The sequence below is a fragment of the Eurytemora carolleeae genome, unplaced genomic scaffold (assembly GCF_000591075.1).
Source record: "Eurytemora carolleeae unplaced genomic scaffold, Eaff_2.0 scaffold552, whole genome shotgun sequence".
NCBI lineage: Eukaryota > Metazoa > Arthropoda > Copepoda > Calanoida > Temoridae > Eurytemora > Eurytemora carolleeae.
Genome location: NW_019396455.1, coordinates 104,308 through 124,217, shown reverse-complemented (window position 1 = coordinate 124,217; position 19,910 = coordinate 104,308). Strand labels below are relative to the sequence as shown.

Here is a 19,910-nt window from a genome sequence, read left to right as displayed (position 1 = left end):
TTGGACATCAATGTCAAGCTTTCTGATACTTTCTGAATTCATTTTCTGGAAAACAACTAATTTTTTCCCGAGGGGGGTGGGGAATTATTTTACAAGAAATATGTACCCCTGACACATTAGTTTTAAAACCTACCGGTAGTGTCGCCACCATCAGATCTATTCCCCCAATAGCTTTCTGTAATTCATCCACGCTAGCTGAAGTCGCAGATCTGGAGAGAGAAAATAAAGTTAAACTTTATTCAATCAATCAGTCATCCAAAAGTCGATATATCAATCAATCAATCAGCCAATTCATCAGTCAATCGATTTGACATTTTGTCGTTATTAATTTAACATCGATAGTAATATTGAAAGGATAAGTGAATAAATGAATGAAAGGATGAATGAGTAAATGAATGAATAAAAGTTGGAAAGAATTAAAATAAGTATGAATGAAAGAATGAATTTATAAAAGAATGTATAAAAAATGTATAAAAGAATGTATAAAAGAATGTATAAAAGAATGTATAAAGAATGTATTAAAGAATGTATAAAAGAATGTATAAAAGAATGCATTAAAGAATGTATAGAAGAATGTATAAAAGAATGTATAAAAGAATGTATTAAAGAATGTATAAAAGAATGTATAAAGAATGTATAAAAGAATGTTTAAAAGAATGTATAAAAGAATGTATAAAAGAATGTATAAAAGAATGTATAAAGAAAGTATAGAAGAATATTTAAAAGAATGTATAAAAGAATGTATAAAAGAATGTATAAACGAATGTATAGAAGAATGTATAAAAGAATGTATAAAAGAAAATGTATAAAAGAATGTATAAAGAATGTATAGAAGAATGTATAAAAGAATGTATAAAAGAATGTATAAAAGAATGTATAAAAGAATGTATAAAAGATGAATAAGTGGAAGGATGAAAGAAAAATGAATGACTAACTAATGTCATAAATCTATGAAAGGAAAATCAATAAAATTAACTAACCTATTCTGGGCTGTTACTGGGCGAATCTTTATTTTAATTTTCTTTATCTCATCATCTAAAAGTAGGGGTTCCAATCGGAATTCCGTTGCGCGGAATTGCGCGTAATTGATGCTTTCGCTTGCGCAATTTCATTGTGAATTTTTTGTTGTTTAAAGGAATTGCGCGATAATTAATTGCATTTATTGCGTGCCATAAGGTTTAAATTGAATATTATCAAAAACTTGAAACACCAACGCAATTCCGTTGTGTTTATTGCGCGCAAATATTACGGAGTTGCGAGCAATTAAAGTCACTTGCACGCAAGTATTGGAAACCCTATCCAACAGTGATAAAACATAATTATTTTAAAGGGACTGTAAAGGAAAAATGAAAAGGGGTATAGGCTGAAAGCTAATCACTTTAGCTCTTGATTGCAACCCATGAAAGTCATATCTGATGTTCCTATCTCGAGAAATTGATATACAACTTTGTCAAATTTATACGAAAATTAATATATATACAATTTTGTATAAAAGTAGTAGGTTTAAAAAGATCAAATTCAGCAAATAAGCAACCAATCTGAAAACGATGATATCCCGGAGAAATTGTAAATTGTAAATTAGGTTTACTTTTATATTTGTTATTTCTATTTTTAATAGATTTCATTCATAATATTATTTATACGTCCGTATTACTTGACCAGAAATTCCACCAATGGCCAGTAAAGTGGTCACGAAATACACGCGGAGACACGTGATCAGTATACTGCTCTGCCATTGGTGATAGTTCTGGTCACGTGGTTTAAGTTTAAGATTTTACATATATATGAACTTTCGTATAATTTTAACAAAGTTTTATATCAATTTCTCGAGACAGGAACATCAGATATAACTTTCATGGGTCGCGATCAAGAGCTAAAGTGATCAGCTTTCAGTCTATACCCCCTTTCATTTTTCCTTTACAGTCCCTTTAAAATAAAAAAATTAAATAAATCATATATAAATAAATAAATAAATGAAAAAGATCGTGGAAGACCCCCAATGTGGGATCCCCAGACCGACTCCGGTTTGTTTATCTGTCTGTCTGTAATCATTAAACGTCAAAACGACTGAGCCGATCAGGCCAACATTATTTGTAGCAACACGCCTGACCCAAGGGAAGGTTAATGCATAGTTGGGTGGTCAAAAGAAAAATCTTTTGTCTGGAATAGAAATTATAAACCCACAAAGAATTCCTGTGTACGCCCCAAATGCAGATAAAAATTAATCCAACACATATCTCAATCAGCATAACTTAATGGTTAGAAAAGTTAAAAATGCTTTTCTTTTTGCACGGTTTAGAAAAAACTGACCTGAATCTGAATCTGAGTCTGAATAAAACTTTTTTTTCTGAGGTTGATGAAAATCCGCCCATGGATCCGTATCTACTGGTCCAGGCGGGGGTTCACTGTATCCTTCTTCCGTCTAAATAAATCAGAGGTTAGAATTAATGAATGACGAGAAGTATTTACACTAGATACGGAAAGATGACAGGGACGAATATTTTTCCTAAAAAATCATTTTTCCATCAGAAGTTAGGAATGTTCTATTCCCTTAAATCGGGAAAATAAATGAATTTTCTTCGGCTAAAATTAAGAAATTTTGGCGCAAAAAGTATGAAAAAGGAGGAACAAACTTGCCTTTTTTTAATGAATTGCCCATCTTTTTAATAATTTCTTAATTATCTCTTGGGGCTACACCCGCCCCCCCCCCCCCCTCCGTCCCTTCAATCTTCAGATCTTTCTGTCAGCTATTCATGTTTCGAAATTCCCTCCCCCCATTCCTCTTCATAATCTAGTTATATTTAACTGTTTAAGACAAGTTTCCCATCTTAAGGTTGACTAATAATATTTTAAATTTCTTTTCTCATAAATATATTATCTTTTAATTTTCCAAATATTTTTATAATTGTCTATTCGAATACTTAATAACCTATTAGGACTGATGGTGATGCAATATAACATCGAATTATACTTCCTACGTTGAAGTATTCTACGTAAAGAGAACGCTTTTAACCAATTCGGATTTTACAGTTAACTTAAAGTTTGAGATAGACCTGATCAGGAGTTGGGGTTTCACTTCGTCTTCGTTCCTCACCATCACTTCCTATCTCCTGAAACACAAAAGTTTAAGGCAGTGCTTAAAGGGACTGTTTCAGTAAAATGGAAGTACCAATAATTAATTCTATGAGATAATGGTAAATTCCGTTGAACTCGGATAAAATAAAATAAATCACACTAATCACAAATATATAAACAACCTTTTTTTAAAACATGAAAATAATTTTGAGTTCATTTATAAAATAAATTTTGAGAATTAATCTGACCTTATTTTCGTTTTCTGTTCCGTCCTCTTTTCCACTTTTCCCTTTCTTACTTCGTTCTTTCTTCTTCCGACTTTTCAAAAACCCTGAAAACAGAAGTTGTAAAAACAAAATCATAGTTTTTAAGATTCCTACACCAAATCCATTAAATTTGGAATTACTGTTAAAAAAATGTCTAAATTCCTAAAACCCTAAAAAAACTACTTTTTAATAGTTAACATCTAATCTTAAAATAATAATATTAAAATGATAATTATTAGCTGAAATTATATCTTTGTCAGTGAACGTCTGGTTTTAATGAATATCAGAATATCTGGGGCCAGATTTGATGACTGAGCAGAAGTTGTTGAACTACTTAAACTAATTTAAACCCCTTCTTTTGTTTGCAAATTAAAAATCTAGAGAATGGGTTCAACTAAGTCAATGTAGTTCCACTACTTCTTGCTGATCATTTTTGGTCCCTTTTTATTTGTAAATTTTAATAGATATTAAGTCTAATATTATGTATGGGATTGGATATTTGATTATGTTTATTTGAATTGGACATTTGGACTATTATGTGTAGGATTATATATCTATCTATAGGACTGGATATCAAATCTATTGTAATGTACAAATAAATTGGATATATAGTCTATTATGAATAAAATTGAAATTTTGGTCAATGTTGAATGGAATTGGATATTTGGTCTTTTCTAAATAGGATTGGATATTTCGACTATTATAAATAGGATTGGATATTTGGTCTATTACCTAGGTTCTGGGCGTGCCCGTGAAGGAGGTCTAGGTAATGATATTAAACTGCTGGCTATCTTCTCCCGTTGAACAGAGGCGGGGCGGGCATTCTGTTTGGGTGGAAGGGCGGGCTGTACCGGCTCCTCCCACGCAGTAGCCCAGGATATTTCCTCCTGAAGAGAAAAATTATCAAAAACCAATTCATTGACCTTTTTACAAGAAAAACAATAAAACCCTTGATTATGAAGACGACATTTCAGAATCTTATTGTCCCAGCAAACATTTTGTCTCCGGCAAAATGATGTTGAACATTTGAAATCCAGAATTATTTACCCGACCTCATCGCCTTCATTAGCGCATATAGTCGGTTAAACTGTTTAAAAGCAAATAGTTTGCCAGTTGTTGGAAAATTAATTTATTAAGTAAAATTTGTCTGTGTAAACTGCACAATGCACGATCGTTTTCCTAGTCTACTGTGGATTGTACCAAAGATATTTATGAATACAGAATCTTACAAAAAAACTATTTTTAATTCTGAGCGATGTTCACTAATACTTGCTATTATTTTTGGGTAAAAAGTGTCAACAAGAATAAAAAACTTGCTTTTTAGTGTTCAATTTTTTGTAGTTTCCCGCCAGGGGGAGGGTAATTCTTGAAATTATATTCCCCTGTATGTAGATTGTAAGTTTAGGACAATAAATCCACAAACTTGGTAAATAAAAAATCACCTTTTTCGAATTTTCCGTCCACGCTGCATCTGACCAAGGTGGTTGCTCACCAGAGACAGAGGGCGGTAAAGAAGAAGGAACAGGGGGCGGGCTGCCTGAGGGAGGAGCAGGGGCGGGCTCCGAAGGCGGTGCCATATCGTCGGTATCATCAGGATCTACAGGATCCGCCGGCCAGGCGGGCAGAGTGAAGTGCTGGAGGTTGGGGACACAGCCTCGTCTGATTGGATATTTGGTTTATTATGAAAAGGATTGGATATTTAGTTTATTATGAAAAGGATTGGATATTTGGCTTATTATGAAAAGGATTGGATATTTCGTCTATCATTAATAAAATTGGAGATTTGGTCTATAATTAATAAAATTGGATATTTGCTCGATCATTAATAAAATTGGATATTTGGTCTATTAAGAAGATCGGATGTTTGTTAGGTCTACTATAAATAGGAGTAGATATCTGTCTTTTACAAGTAAGCTTTAACACTTAAAAAAATACGATTAGATTTTTATACAAATATGATGCGATGTACAATGCACATTTTTAGTCTTTAAAAATCCCATAAGAAGTCATGTTCATGTCTTGTTTTTTTTACTGTCTAATGTCTAGTCCTTAACAGGTAATGTAGCGATAAAAACAGGGTTATTTGTTAATTGATATATCATGCTGTGAATTCATGTATATTTTATATGTGCAATAGTATATCTAGCATGCAGAACAATAGTATATCTAGCATGCAGAACAATAGTATATTTAGCATGCTAAAGAATATTATATTTGGCATGCAAAGAAATAACACAGTGGAATAATTTAAAAGCACTAGCCTTAGAGGGCGCTTCGCGCCCATCTTCTAAATTAATTGTGAACATGTTCTCTTTTTGTACATCGTAAAACAAAACAAAAATAATTCGCGGATTTTCACAAAAAATTTCGTGGATTTTCAAAATTTTAAAAAATTTAATGACGATCGAATTTTGATGGAGACAAATATTTAAAATTTCAATCATTCATAAACCTTCCCTGGGGTCCCTAGATGTCCCACAAAAAATTTGGGCCCGATCGGTTCAGCCGTTTTGACGTTTATTGGATACAAACAGACAGACAGACAAGCCAAATTTATATATAGATGCAGAAGTTAATACTGAACAAACTCTACTGTATTCTATTCTAAATTTTCCTACAAACTTCTTTAATAATTGGAAATAAGTTCTTGGCTAAGATTATTGAAATCAATTTCTTCTGGTTTCAAATCCTCAAATCCAGTTGTAAAATATTCGTCATGATTTCTTCAATATAAAAACATCTCTTTGATTAAAACCTCCATTATTTTTTACAGTAGTTTTTCTTAAATCTTAGTTCTATCCAGGAATTAGCAAAGACAGAGTTTCGTTAACGAACTTCAAAAACTGTTAATTTTAAAATTATTAACAAACAAAATGACCGTTCACGGCTGCCTGGTAAGTTAATACCCATACTTGTTAGCTATTTTTTACTTAACCTTGACAAACAGCTGGAAAAAAGTGTGAACGTGCCTAGCCCTATTTCTAGCCATAAAAGATGCAGATATCTTTAATTATCTAACTAAAAATTTATTGATCAACCAGATTTTTTTTAAGGAAATGCAAAGATTTTTTATTGATTCTAGATACATTCTTTTAAATAAAAATGGTTCGAGCATTTCCGCTTAGAAGAGACAATTACAATTGAGCAGAATCAGAATCAGGGACAGTCAACAGAAGGAAAAGAAAAAAGGAGAGAAACGATGACAAGAAGAAGAATCAAATCAAAACTTTTCTTTATCAACTGTATCCAATTAATAAGATTAAAAATAAAAAAATAAACTGGAGAGTGAATAATTTTAGTTTCTACATCAGGGTCTAAATTCAAAATTGCACACACACTAAGACAATTCTCGAAGATATTTCTGATTTGTACCTATGTTTACCAATACATATGTATTAATTACATGATCCATGCTCATATATCACATATAATCTATTATCTATTACTTTAAAAAAGCCCTTAAAGGGAGTGACCGGCGATGTATGGTGATTGAACTGAGAATGTAGTATTGTGGAGAAATTTTTTAGGATTAATTTGAGACACATAAAACGTTTTAATGATGCATGATTTCTGTGTTTGAGTGCAAAGTCGACTTTCAAAATCATCCATTTGGATGCCTATGTTTTGAAAATAAATTTTTTTTAAATTAATAAGTTGTTTAGGAACAGGTTGAGAAAATAAAAATTAACTCTTAGCATCGAAAATAAGTAATCTAATTCAGTTATTAGTTTCTTTAATCTCTCATTGTTGACAAACATTTTCTGTAGATCTTCCGGAATTTTTATTGAAAAGACGACATTTGAAGAATTTGTAGAAATCTGCGAACAAATTCGTAAAGAATAAGAAATTCAATATAATGATGAAAAAGAAATAATTGATTCTAACATTGATTTATTCACAAATTTCTTCTGAGAAATATGTTCCTTAACATCTAATTAGTTAACTGTAGAATTTTCTATACATTCTTCGCCGTTGTTATTTAATAACTTTAAAATTTGATTCTCGAAACGTAACAACCCAAATGGATGATTTTGAACGTCGACTATGCGCTCAAACTCAGTAATTATACATAATTAAAACGTTTAATATGTCTCAAATGAATCCTAGAAATTTCTCCACAATACTACATTCTCAGTTCAACCACCATACATTGCCGGTCACTCACTTTAATGAGTAACACAATTGCGGTATAACACACAGAAAAAAAATTCTAAAATATAATACTACTGACACCACAAAAAATTCTTATTTGTGGTTTGTCACCATCATTAAAAAGATTATCATAAAAAATTACCTAAAATTACTGCTTTTACTTAAAAAAAATCTTAAATCAAAAATTTTAAGGGTTGAAAAAGTCCTAATTCTACTCTAGGGATATGTTAGCTAAAGTGAGTGATACGTTAACTCAGGTGAGTGATATGTTAACTCAGGTGAGGTTTATTGTTACTTGTTAGCGTCAACTCTTGGTTATTACAAATGATAATGAAGAAAAACCTTTGAATAATTGTCCAAAGAAAAAATGTAAAGAGAGATAAGTGGACTTCTTTAAATAGGCCAAATGGGGGTGATTTTTTGTACCTCTGATATTTGCTAGCTTTTGAAAAGTGCTTTTCTAAATTAAGTGTTTAAAGCTGTTCAAATCTATAGTAGTTTAAAGCTGTTCAAATCTATAGTAGTTTAACAACTTAGAAAGATTTTTCAATCAACAAACACCATACACCTTCAGAAAATACCCTGTGTATTTATCAACTAAAACTAATGACCATGATTTGATAAAGTAAACTTGATATTATGGTAGATTCTTTGATAGGGTTACCAAAAATCGGTCATTATTTTGTTGTTGACAAAATGGCGATTCTATTGTGTATGCTTAAGGTATTCTTTAACAAGTGTGTGAATAAATTCTAAAAAGGGGTAGAGGCAAAGTCATGATTAAAATTAAAGTTTATTTGACCAATCTTGATGGTGGAAGTTCCAACATGTCTTCAATATATTTGAGAAAAACTACATCAACCAAGTGAAGCAGTCAAATTGTGCAGAGCAAGAATTAGGAAGACCTGCTGTGAAAAGGTCGTCTTCAAAAGTTTCATTTAAATCAACTAAGGCCGAATTTAATCAATTTAATCAAATTAGAAATGCGGCTCAAACATGGTTGGTTCCACTTAAAACTGTATTCATTGTTTCGAGATTTGAGCCGGCGCTCATTTGGAACCGGTTTATGGCGGTTCAGCAACTAAAGTTTAAAATCTATAAATTTGGCCTCTGGTATTTTAATTCTGATTCACCTTCTACCCCCTAATGTAAATCCAGTACACTCTCTTTAATTGTTAATTGTTACTCTAGGTCCCTTCACCTGGTACACTCCAGTTTGCCAGACTAGCATACGGAGACCTATCATTCTCAACCTTTTGACTAGGAAGGGATGCGGGGGAGGGGTTACCCCCCGGGGAGGGGAGTTCCCCCAGGGGTAAAGAGGTATTAGGAAGATCTTGAACTCCGTCGTCCGTCTCTAACACCAGTTCTACAGGACAACCTAGTAGCAAGAGGAGGTGCAGACCATGCACTTGAAATACCCAGTGAGACACCTGTGCTTCATAACACCAAAGCATGTAGTATAAAAATTGAATAATTTGTGAGATATGAGATATGTCTCTTATTGGTTGCTTTCAATCAACCATTTATGCTTTTGTTTTCCCATGCTGTGATTAGTCAAAACAGCATCAATTTAAAGATGACATCAAGAACAAATTTATGGGTTAAAACCAGACTTTCCAGCTTCAAATGCTTGATGAAACCAAACTTAATACAATTGTAGTATACAGTGCTTAGGATCCATTTAATTTTGATTCGGATCCGAATCCGCATCCGGATCCTAGATCCGCACTGGAAAAAAACGGATCCGGATCCAGGTCATTCTTTAAGATTTACTGAATTTTTTTAACAAAAAATAATTTTCAAATTTTTTGTTTTATTTTTTTCGCTTATTTTCATCCTAAAACTTGTTAAACCATTCAGAAATGAGGAAATTTTTATAATCTCTCTTTTTTTCAAAAGTTCAGATTTGGGTTTTTGGAGTAAAGAGTAAATAAGTTTTTCTTGCAGGTTTTTGGTTGATATTTTACCCCTTGGATCCTGATCCGTGGATCCGCATATTTTTGGGGATCCGGATCCAGGAAGCCAAAATCTTGCGGATCCAACGGATCCGGATCCTGAGCACTGGTATTACCATTTTAAAATTGTATTACAACCTGCTTACAATAAAGCAAAATTACACATAAAATAATTCACATGTAAACCTTAAAAAAAGAAAAATGTAAAAATCATGTAAACATTAAAACTTGAAAAGAATCCCAGGTATGTCTGCAAGGGTAGATATCACTGATCTTGATTACGTAGAGTCAAACTAACTACATGATGGAACTATGCTAGAGAAAGAGACTGAACTGTACATGCTGAGAATCAAAAGAATATGGAAAATATAAAAGAAGAGTTATCATGGAGTGCATAAGAATATTTTTAATCATCAAGGGCAAGCATTAAGATCTGATTTTTCTATCCAAAATGTGAAGTGACACAAAAATTTTGCAAGGAGGGTTACAGGGTGATTTAATATACAATTGTGAAACAACATTCAGTTGACAAGTGGCATGAGTTTATTTCATTTTTTTCTTCTTCTGTGAAATGACCCTTAATAAACCCGTCATCTTGACCCTTCTCTGATTTGATTACAATTAGTAATTGGATTTCAAAATACACATTACATGATTCCCTATTGAATCATAATTTGATATTAATTCACTCTATCAACTGTCAAGAAGACCCCCTTTATTACAGCATGTACTTTTGAAAAGGAAAAGAAGAAAAAATGCATTATTTTTACCTCCACTGGATTCCTTTTTAGGTAAGGAGCTGACAGAAACTTTATCAGAATTTCCCGATCTAAAAATAAGGTTATAATGATATTTATATTTAATAATTTCACTATAATGATATTTATATTTATTAATTTCAGTATAATGATATATTTATTAATTTCACTTGGAGGTTTAATGAACTAACATTGGGAGTGTCGATGTATTTTCAAGTGACCCAACCAAGCCACTATTTCAATTTGTTAAGGGCAAGTCCATGGCCCAATCTAAAGTCACTTTAAATTAAGTCCTTTATCTTAATTAAAATCCTAAATTCAGGGTTGGAGCATACCTGTCTGATATATCTGAAGGGGGCCCTCCAGTAGCAAGAAGTTCACTGAACTCAATAGGACCTGAATTTTTAAATTAATAATCCAATTTAAGTAAAATATTAAATCAATTATTATTATTATTATTATCAGCCGACATCCTACCAATAATTTAATCAAAGCATGAATTAATATGAATATGAAATTCAAGCATGAAACTAGAAAAATTATCAAATTAAAGCAATGAACTAGATAAATTATCAAATTAAAGCATGAAACCAGATAAATTATCAAATTCAAGCATGAAACCAGATAAATTATCAAATTCAAGCATGAAACTAAATAAATTATCAAATTTAAGCATGAAACTAGATAAATTATCAAATTAAAGCAATGAACTAGATAAATTATCAAATTCAAGCATGAAACTAGATAAATTATCAAATTGAAGCATGAAACCAGAAAAATTATCAAATTAAAGCATGAAACCAGATAAATTATCAAATTAAAGCATGAAACTCGATAAATTATCAAATTAAAGCATGAAACTAGCTAAATTATCAAATTAAAGCATGAAACTAGATAAATTATCAAATTAAAGCATGAAACTAGATAAATTATCAAATTCAAGCATGAAACTAGATAAATTATCAAATTAAAGCATGAAACTAGCTAAATTATCAAATTAAAGCATGAAACTAGATAAATTATCAAATTAAAGCATGAAACTAGATAAATTATCAAATTCAAGCATGAAACTAGATAAATTATCAATTTAAAGCATGAAACTAGATAAATTATCAAATTCAAGCACGAAACTAGATAAATTATCAAATTAAAGCATGAAACTAGCTAAATTATCAAATTAAAGCAATGAACTAGCTAAATTATCAAATTAAAGCATGAAACTCGATAAATTATCCAATTAAAGCATGAAACTAGATAAATTATCAAATTCAAGCATGAAACTAGATAAATTATCAAATTAAAGCATGAAACTAGATAAATTATCAAATTAAAGCAATGAACTAGATAAATTATCAAATTAAAGCATGAAACTCGATAAATTATCCAATTCCAGCATGAAACTAGATAAATTATCAAATTGAAGCATGAAACCAGATAAATTATCAAATTGAAGCATGAAACTAGATAAATAATCAAATTAAGGCATGAAATAAACAATCAGCTAATGAAAGCTGGAACAAGATCAATTATTTAAATGCTAATACCTGGTTTTTCTAGCCCTGTGTATTTTTGAAGCACAAAAGTCTCGAGTAACTTCTCCACACTGTTATGAGCTAGATGCTGCTCAAGCTCAAGGTTCACCTAGATATTTATCAGTATTACCTAGATTAAAATTTTATAACCCCCCTCCCCCCCCCCCATATTCCCCATACCTTCTTCAAAAATTATTGATTTTTTAATCATATTACGAAAGTTTGCGCGGAGTAAAACAAATTATGTAGTAAAACAAATTATATTGATTTTGGAAAAAAAATGTCCATGTATTTATTTACATAAACTGCTTTTTTTAGAACAACTAACGATAATTTCATGTGGAATCTAAATGTGAAGAAATTCAATTCTAACAAAAAAATATCTTTTTCTGTGAGAGTGATAAACCCGTTGAACCTTTAGCCAGACTATATAAAGTAGGTCTAAATCCTTAAACATGTTAATAACAGTTATGATAACCATGATATGATTAAAATTGTCAAGAATAAATTGCAAAAAAAGTCCAGTTACAGAATCACTTTTCTATTACCAAAAATGGTATCTAGGTAAAACCGAAACAATAGAACAATAAAACAAAATCCATTTATTAAATCTTTAAAAATTTACCTTTCCAACTTCATTGTGAGTTGAATCAATACACTCCAAGTAGGTTTGCATAAAGTCGGCCATTTGTGTTAAATATAATGTCTCAGCCTGGTTAACAAACAGTCATCTATGTTTTAATATTTTTCTTGTCCAAACTTTTACTTCATTATTATGAGGAAAACTCTTATGTTAAATAAACTTTGTCAAAATTAACATTTATCAGATATGTTTTCTAAAGTATCATTGTCAGTGAAGGGGTAAGCATTTTACCGTTTATACCAGGTAAGATTAGGTTTTAACGAGGCTGCTAGCAAATTTTGGAACATTCAAGTAGCGTAACAACTAACATATGTTTTCTTTGAAATTTTTAAATTCCCACATGTGAAACTGGCCTTGTAAAATTGGCATTAAGTAATAAATATAAGATCCGAAATAACCCCCCCCCCCATGGCATCTTCAGGGGGGGCTCCTTAAAGCCAAATATAACCAATCACGATGCGCACGAACCACCCAGTCCCCAAAGACTTTGGTGCGTACACTGCTGAAAATGAACCACCAGGTTTCAAGTCAAAACACCTAATTTTATTTTTCGGAAAATATTAATATGCAGGCTTCTGAGATATAATCTAAATTTTCAGAAAATGCCACCTAGGGAATATCTATTTTGAAGAAATTGTGGAAATCAAGTCTAAACTCAATCGTAACTGTAGGTTCAAAGATGAATCAAGATTATTCTGTCTTTATTTGCGATATTTTTAGAACCGTTGACGGCAGGGTCCCCAAATTTTTTGAACAAGAAATATTTTTAAATTGAAAAATTTGTTTTCTCGTTCTTCATTAATAATAATAATAATAACAGTGATAATGAAAGATCCCCATTTTGGAACCCCTAGACCGGAATCAAGGGGGTGGTAAACCAATCATGAAAATGATAAATATCACAAAATATAAATGTTCTGTTCCTGTTGGAAATGTTTACAGGATGTTCCCATCTTCTTATCAAACTCCTGGAGCACACTGGAATACTTATCCACCAGGTTCCTAGACCAGATCAACAACATCAACCAAAATCAGATATTTATGTATCAACCAGATCAACAACCTCAACCAACATCAGATAAATATGTATCAACAAGATCAACCAACATCAGATATATATGTATCAACCAGATCAACAATATCAACCAACATCAGATAAATATGTATCAACCAGATCAACAACTTTAACCAACATCAGATATATATGTATCAACCAGATCAACAATATAAAAAATATCATCATCAACCAAGATCAGCTATCAGGCAGTTAAATCAAATAATTTGTTAATTTGTTTGTTTCTTATTCTTCATGTTCTTTACACGCTACTAAAACAATATATTTTAAGATTATTTGATAAAAATTTCACTGAAATCCGGATTTGGATCCGGAAAGTGTTGTACCGGAATCTAGATTCCAGATAATGAAAAGTGTGAATCAGATTCCAGATAATGAAAAGTGTGAATAAGATTCCAGATAATGAAGTGTGAATCAGATTTCAGATAATGAAAAGTGTGAATCAGGATTGAGGAAGCTCAAAAATTTAAGGAGGTGAAATTAAGTTGAGGCTAACATCTCAGTAGAAGGGGTGCTGATGGGTAAAGCGAGTTATTAATCAAAATAAAGATAATACATCTTAAAAAGATAAAAATAATCAATTTATTAGTTATTGATGTGTTGATCCCTGTAGTCCTCCTGGGCTTTCTTCACTTTAGACTCGGCCTTCTCCATATCCTTGCTGTTCGTGTTGTCCCTGGACAAATACAGATCAATCAGTCAATCAATCAATCAATCAATCAATAAAACAACATAATGTACACTTAGTTTTGCAATTCTCACAGAACAGAAAATGCCAAATTTTATGATTGGATAAAGCGCGTGATACAAATCTTAAAGAATTTTTTTGCTTGCGATAACTTACTCTAAAAGAAAATCTAGACTTTAAAATTATATCAGCGAAGAATATAAATAAAGTAAATAAAATTTTCAAAAAAGGATTTAGAATAAAAATTTTCTCTAACCAATTTTTAATAAAAATATCAAAATTAATTTATAGAAATAAATCAACAGATTAAGCAGAAAATTGATTTGAAGAACCCGATTGACAACTTACCTTTTTAATTTCTCTAGCTCCGCTACTTTTTGTTTGAAAAATTCTTTTTGTTTGTGAAGTAAAGTTCCAATATCTTGTAAACTTTTTACACAATCAGCAGTCGAGGATTCTTCATCTGAAAAAAATTTAATTTTAATTTTTAGTTGTGTTACTGGTTAAAGGGACTATTACCGCAATTTTTAGTGGCCCTTTAATGAAGGAATGCCCAGAGGTAGATAGATAGATAGATAGATAGATAGATTGATAGATAAAGTTTATTGCTAAAATACATGTATCTGTATACAGAACGAGTTTACAATTACTACAGCAATTTTTTCCACCTAATTTCAATAATGATAACAACAAATTTCAATTAAATTGAGTTGAGGAGAACTATTAGAGATCAGGGTGCGATTTTATCTTATGCAAAGTAGTTTATACATTATCATTATACCTCTAAATCTAGCAGCTTAGGTCAAATTTTTCATTTTTTCCTTGACCTATCTTATATAAATATTTTTCTATCTGAAGGAGAAAATCCCCGACTGACCTTTCTTCAAAAAAACGGGAGAGAAAATGACCTAAAATCAGAACAATGCTTGGGTCAAATTTTTCTTTTTTCCTACCCTTAATCGATTCATTTAGTTCTATTAAAATATATCCCCTGAAAGTCGTAACCAAACCACAACTGTCAAATCTATGATATTTCTGTCTGAACATTTGTATTTCTCTAACTGTGCCTTTTTTCCGAAAAACCAAGTGATAAAAGGATACCGTTGTGCATCGATTATGTAACTTCAAAATTGCACTCTCCTCTCCTTTAACTTTTTAACACTTACCTTTCATTTGTTTATGTTTCTTATTCATTTCCTCATTATATTTCAATATATCCTGAATTAAAATAAATTTACTTTTCTTCCTGAGTTCAGGAATTTGGATCCAAAACGGAAAATATTTCTTAGATTTCGGTTTTAAATGATGAATTTAAAAAAAAGAGAAAAAATGTTTTTAAAAAGTAAATTACAGAAAAATCCAAGTTTTTTCCAGTTTTCAAAAATGCCTTTCAACTATTCTAAATACTGAAAACATGTCGTTGTTGTTTTAAAATTCTGTTTATTTTTGATTTATCAATTAGTTTTGTTTCTTGCCTTCAGAAGGTCATTAATTCTAGTGAGGGTAGATTGATGGAGTTGGCTTAGTTTCTCAGAACTGGTTTTCATAGCTGCACAAGTCAATGTGATTCATCGATTAAAGATTAGTTTAAAATATGTTTGAAAATGTTTTCTTAATTTTCCAATCAATAAATCAGTGACTTGATATTTATATATATAGTTTTTGAAACGTTATTTCGTTCAATTATAAAATTATAAAATTGGATAGATAAACAAATGTATTGATAGCAAGATAAGGGAAAGATCTGATAAATTAAGAAAGTTGGTTAAAAAATCAATTGAAAATAAACGATTGATTAATTGATCAAATTATTGGCGGATTCATTAATTATCAAATGATTCGACTAATTAAAATAATAATTGATCGATTATTAATAAAATGATTAATTTATGTTTAATTGATTAATTTAAAATTAATGGATTAATTTATAACTAATGGATTAATTTATAATTAATTGTTTGATTTGTAATGAATTGATTGATTTATAATTAATTGAATAATTGTTTAATTTATAGTTGAATGATTGATTGACATATTCCTGCAATAATAGGAGAGAATGTTCCATAGTATAGATTCCCTCCCAGCTGTCTACTCAATTTTCCATAGGCCTAGAACACTCAAATTTTAACGGAGACGTTTTTGAAGAAAACAGCCCCCCTCCCCCCCCCCCACCTCTTGTCCCCTCACCATAAAAAATAACACATAATGATTGTTTCTGAACTGATGATTTATAGCTTTCGATAAAGTTAAAAGTTTGAGACATCTTTTTAAAAATTTGATATTTTAAGTCCTAACATAAGACATAAGACATAAGACAAATTTAGGCTGGCTCTTCGAAATTGGTCACAAAATAGGTATTGAATCTTTTTTCTGTCCCTACTTCTTGTCACCGTTAACTACAACAGTGTAGCCCAGTGTTAAGCGGCTAAAAAAGCAGTCCACCAGCTTCATTATGACCTCATAACGCCAATATACATTTCTATCCTTAATACTAACTGAAGGGACGTTAAGTAGCCTAACCTCGGTAATGTTGGCCAAAAGATGATAAAAATATAAACTGTTGATTCCTAATTAAATTATTGTCCAGTCACTAGTCAGGGATGTAAATAATAATCATTCTTTGAAAAATTTTTCTTTATATGTTTGGTAAGTTATTGGCAAGGTTTATTCACTGTATTGGGGGAAATTAAGTTAAAGTCATTTAATCACCCTACAACGGGAAATATTAGGTGTGATAAATTCCCTCAAAATTAAAAAAATTACTTTTTGGGTAAAAAGTATCAGAAAGGATGAAAAACCCCAACTTGCCGTTGGATGTCCAATTTGTCATATTTTTATCCCTAGCAAATAAAAAAATCCCTCCCCCCCCCAGGAGTTAAATCACCCATGATATTGTTTTACAAAAAAACCATTTTTACGAACTCTCCCTGTAAGAGTAAGACTACCTTTGTATTGTGTTCCTGTATGACTGAAGCCTCCTTAACATACTCCCCCAGCTCCTTAGAGGCCAGCAGACTTGCCTTCATGTTCTGCATCAACACCTAGATATAGGGGGATGCGTGAATAGATGCATAAAGGATTAGATACATAAATAATTAGATTAGATAAATAATTAAATGGATAAATACATAAATATGCATAAGAAGAGTTGTAGTAAATGCCGTACTCTTAAAACTTCGTCCCGAACTGTATCAATCCAGGTACAACCTGTCCGCTATAAAAGTCAAACAGGACATGATCCACACGGCTACACTCCCATGAACTATCAACGCCACTACCACTGGGTGAGATTTCGTTAGCTATCGGTGTCAATACGGCCACTAGCAATTAAATGATTAATGCTTCAATCAGAACATGATCTACACGGCTACAATCCAGTGATCTATCAACGCCACCACCACTGGTCACAATCTCGTTAGCTCTAAATGCCACAAAGGGACAATCTGCTATCAAACAATCTCTTAGTCAATCTGTACCAAATACCGAGGTACAATCTCAGCCCGTATGTTTCAATAAGGACGCAATTACTTTACACTGTAAAAGCAGAGTTTCTATACACTCTGAGCTGAAAACTTTAGAATGGTGGATATCAGGATTAAGGCTTAATCCACTCTTTTTCTTAATCTCCAGATTAAATATTGCTTGTTTTCCTCATGACTTTAATCTTCAGATTAATTATCCGACGGGATATCTGGATATTTCATTCTAAAGTTTTCAGCTCTGGTCTATTTACAAATATCTATAGGCTACATGTTAAGTTCAAATACGTTTTCACAATATTAAGCTAATCACAATACGTAGCTAGTCTAGTCGCATAAAAAGTTTTGCGCATTTAAGGATTAACGCAGTTAGATCCTCAGACAACTTACAACGTAGTTTATATAGGTACTAGAAATTCAAGGCGCTTCGCGCCCTTCTTTCTAGCCTTATCTTCTAAATTAATTGTGAACATGTTCTCTTTGTGTACATCGTAAAACAAAACAAAAATAATTCGCGGATTTTCACAAAAAATTTCGCAGATTTTCAAAATTTTTAAAAATTTAATGACGATCGAATTTTGATGGAGACAAATATTTGAAATTTTGATGATTCATAAACCTTCCCTGGGGTCCCCAGATGTCCCAAAAAAAATTTGGGCCCGATCGGTTCAGCCGTTTTGACGTTTATTGGATACAAACAGACAGACAGACAGACAAGCCAAATTTAAATATAGATGTTTAAACTGCATATGGAGAAAATACAGAACTGGCAGATTTCCCCTCAATTTTTTCGCGGATTTTCTTAAAAAACTAGAATTGAAAGGATATGAATAAAACATCTTAAATAATGATCAATTCTTTTAACCAATTAACAACAAATCCATTGAAAATTTTCTCTCTGAAGCATGAAGCTGTTGTTGATTCAGTGTTATTAACATGTGAGAATTAACAACATACAAGATTTGATACCTCACATGTCTTAATTGCATTGATTTCAAATTTTGACCTCCAGAGGTCATTAATATCTATAGGTCACGACCTCCGGGATCATCTAAGATCATAACGGCATCTTAGAATGGAATCGGAACACAAAAAAACCTATGATTTGATACCCCACATGACTTATTTTCATTGATTTCATATTTGGAACTCCGGAGGTCATTGATATTTGGATGTCACGACCTCCAGGATAATCTGAGATCTTGGAGGTCGTCATCTGAGATCAAAAAAAGGTCTCAGAATGGAATCAGAACACCAAAAACCTATGAGTTGATGCTTCACATGACCCATTTTCATTGATTTAATATTTTGACCTTTTTAGAGGTCGCTTTTGAAGGGAGGCCAAACTGGAGGTCGGATATATGTGTCAATATCAGCACATGATTTATGGGGAAGCAAAAAAATATGAAAACATGTCTGATTTACTTAAAATAATTGAATAAGAGGAAAACAGTGGCATTATCCCGTATTTTCTGAATTCATGGAGGCCAAAATGGAGATCGATGACCTCCAATCTCAAATTTTTTTTCGTGATCCATGTAGATGGCTAAAATTAGAGGCTGCATGCAAAATCTCAGCCTTCTATCTCAATTATTAGGACCAAATGTAGCCTGTACAAAATTTGGTGTCACAATGTGCCGAATTGCCCCCCCCTTTTGTACATAGAACTCAAATGTTACACACATGGTCAAAGTTGGCCGCAGCGCTCGGCCCAGAATTTGTCTTAACCTAAGATAACCCTGAAATCTATGAATATACTTTGCTAGTCTTTTTGTTTGTTTGTTTGTTTGTTTGTTTGTATCCAATAAAGTCAAAAAGGGGGTCTGTCCTAGTGAACGATTTTTGGANTTTATTTTAATTAAATCTATTTTTTTTAGCATTAATCCTTAAAGTGAACGGAATATAAAGCAATTTCAGCCTTAGAGCTTTAAAATATGTAAAAAATATATATATATTTTATGAATTAAAGATGGTTTTTTTCTGTATATTTAATATTTTTATATTTATAAGACCTTATTTAAGGTGGTCAGTCTCTACGCAGTTTTTATTTTATTTTTTTATTTGATTATCTTTAAAAAAAAATTCTTTTTTAAAATATTTATTAATGGCTAGTTTTCTCACCTTAGATATTAGACGATTTGTTCCGAAATGTTCGTAAATTTTCAATTATACTTCGTAGAGTCTGCAAAGTTTTTATCGACAAAAGATATCGCCAGGACTTTAATAAATCTCGGCATTTACGCTCAATTTATGGAACCCAATTTTCAGACCGAGGTTCTCTGTA

The 19,910-nt window shown here is 31.5% G+C and overlaps 1 protein-coding gene across 1 annotated transcript in view; it reads right to left on the bottom strand.

The window, feature by feature from the left end:
• The window catches only part of LOC111703616 (F-BAR domain only protein 2-like), a 39,519-nt gene that overhangs the window by 18,880 nt on the left and 729 nt on the right, over nt 1-19,910 (bottom strand). The window contains 17 exon segments of the mRNA XM_023475603.1: nt 134-209; nt 981-1,035; nt 2,311-2,422; nt 3,054-3,110; nt 3,324-3,406; nt 8,695-8,874; nt 10,222-10,280; nt 10,545-10,605; nt 11,754-11,850; nt 12,367-12,453; nt 13,308-13,386; nt 14,067-14,135; nt 14,496-14,610; nt 15,314-15,365; nt 15,623-15,696; nt 16,186-16,255; nt 17,093-17,188. Of these exon segments, the coding sequence (XP_023331371.1) occupies nt 134-209; nt 981-1,035; nt 2,311-2,422; nt 3,054-3,110; nt 3,324-3,406; nt 8,695-8,874; nt 10,222-10,280; nt 10,545-10,605; nt 11,754-11,850; nt 12,367-12,453; nt 13,308-13,386; nt 14,067-14,135; nt 14,496-14,610; nt 15,314-15,365; nt 15,623-15,696; nt 16,186-16,255; nt 17,093-17,188 (1,422 nt within the window).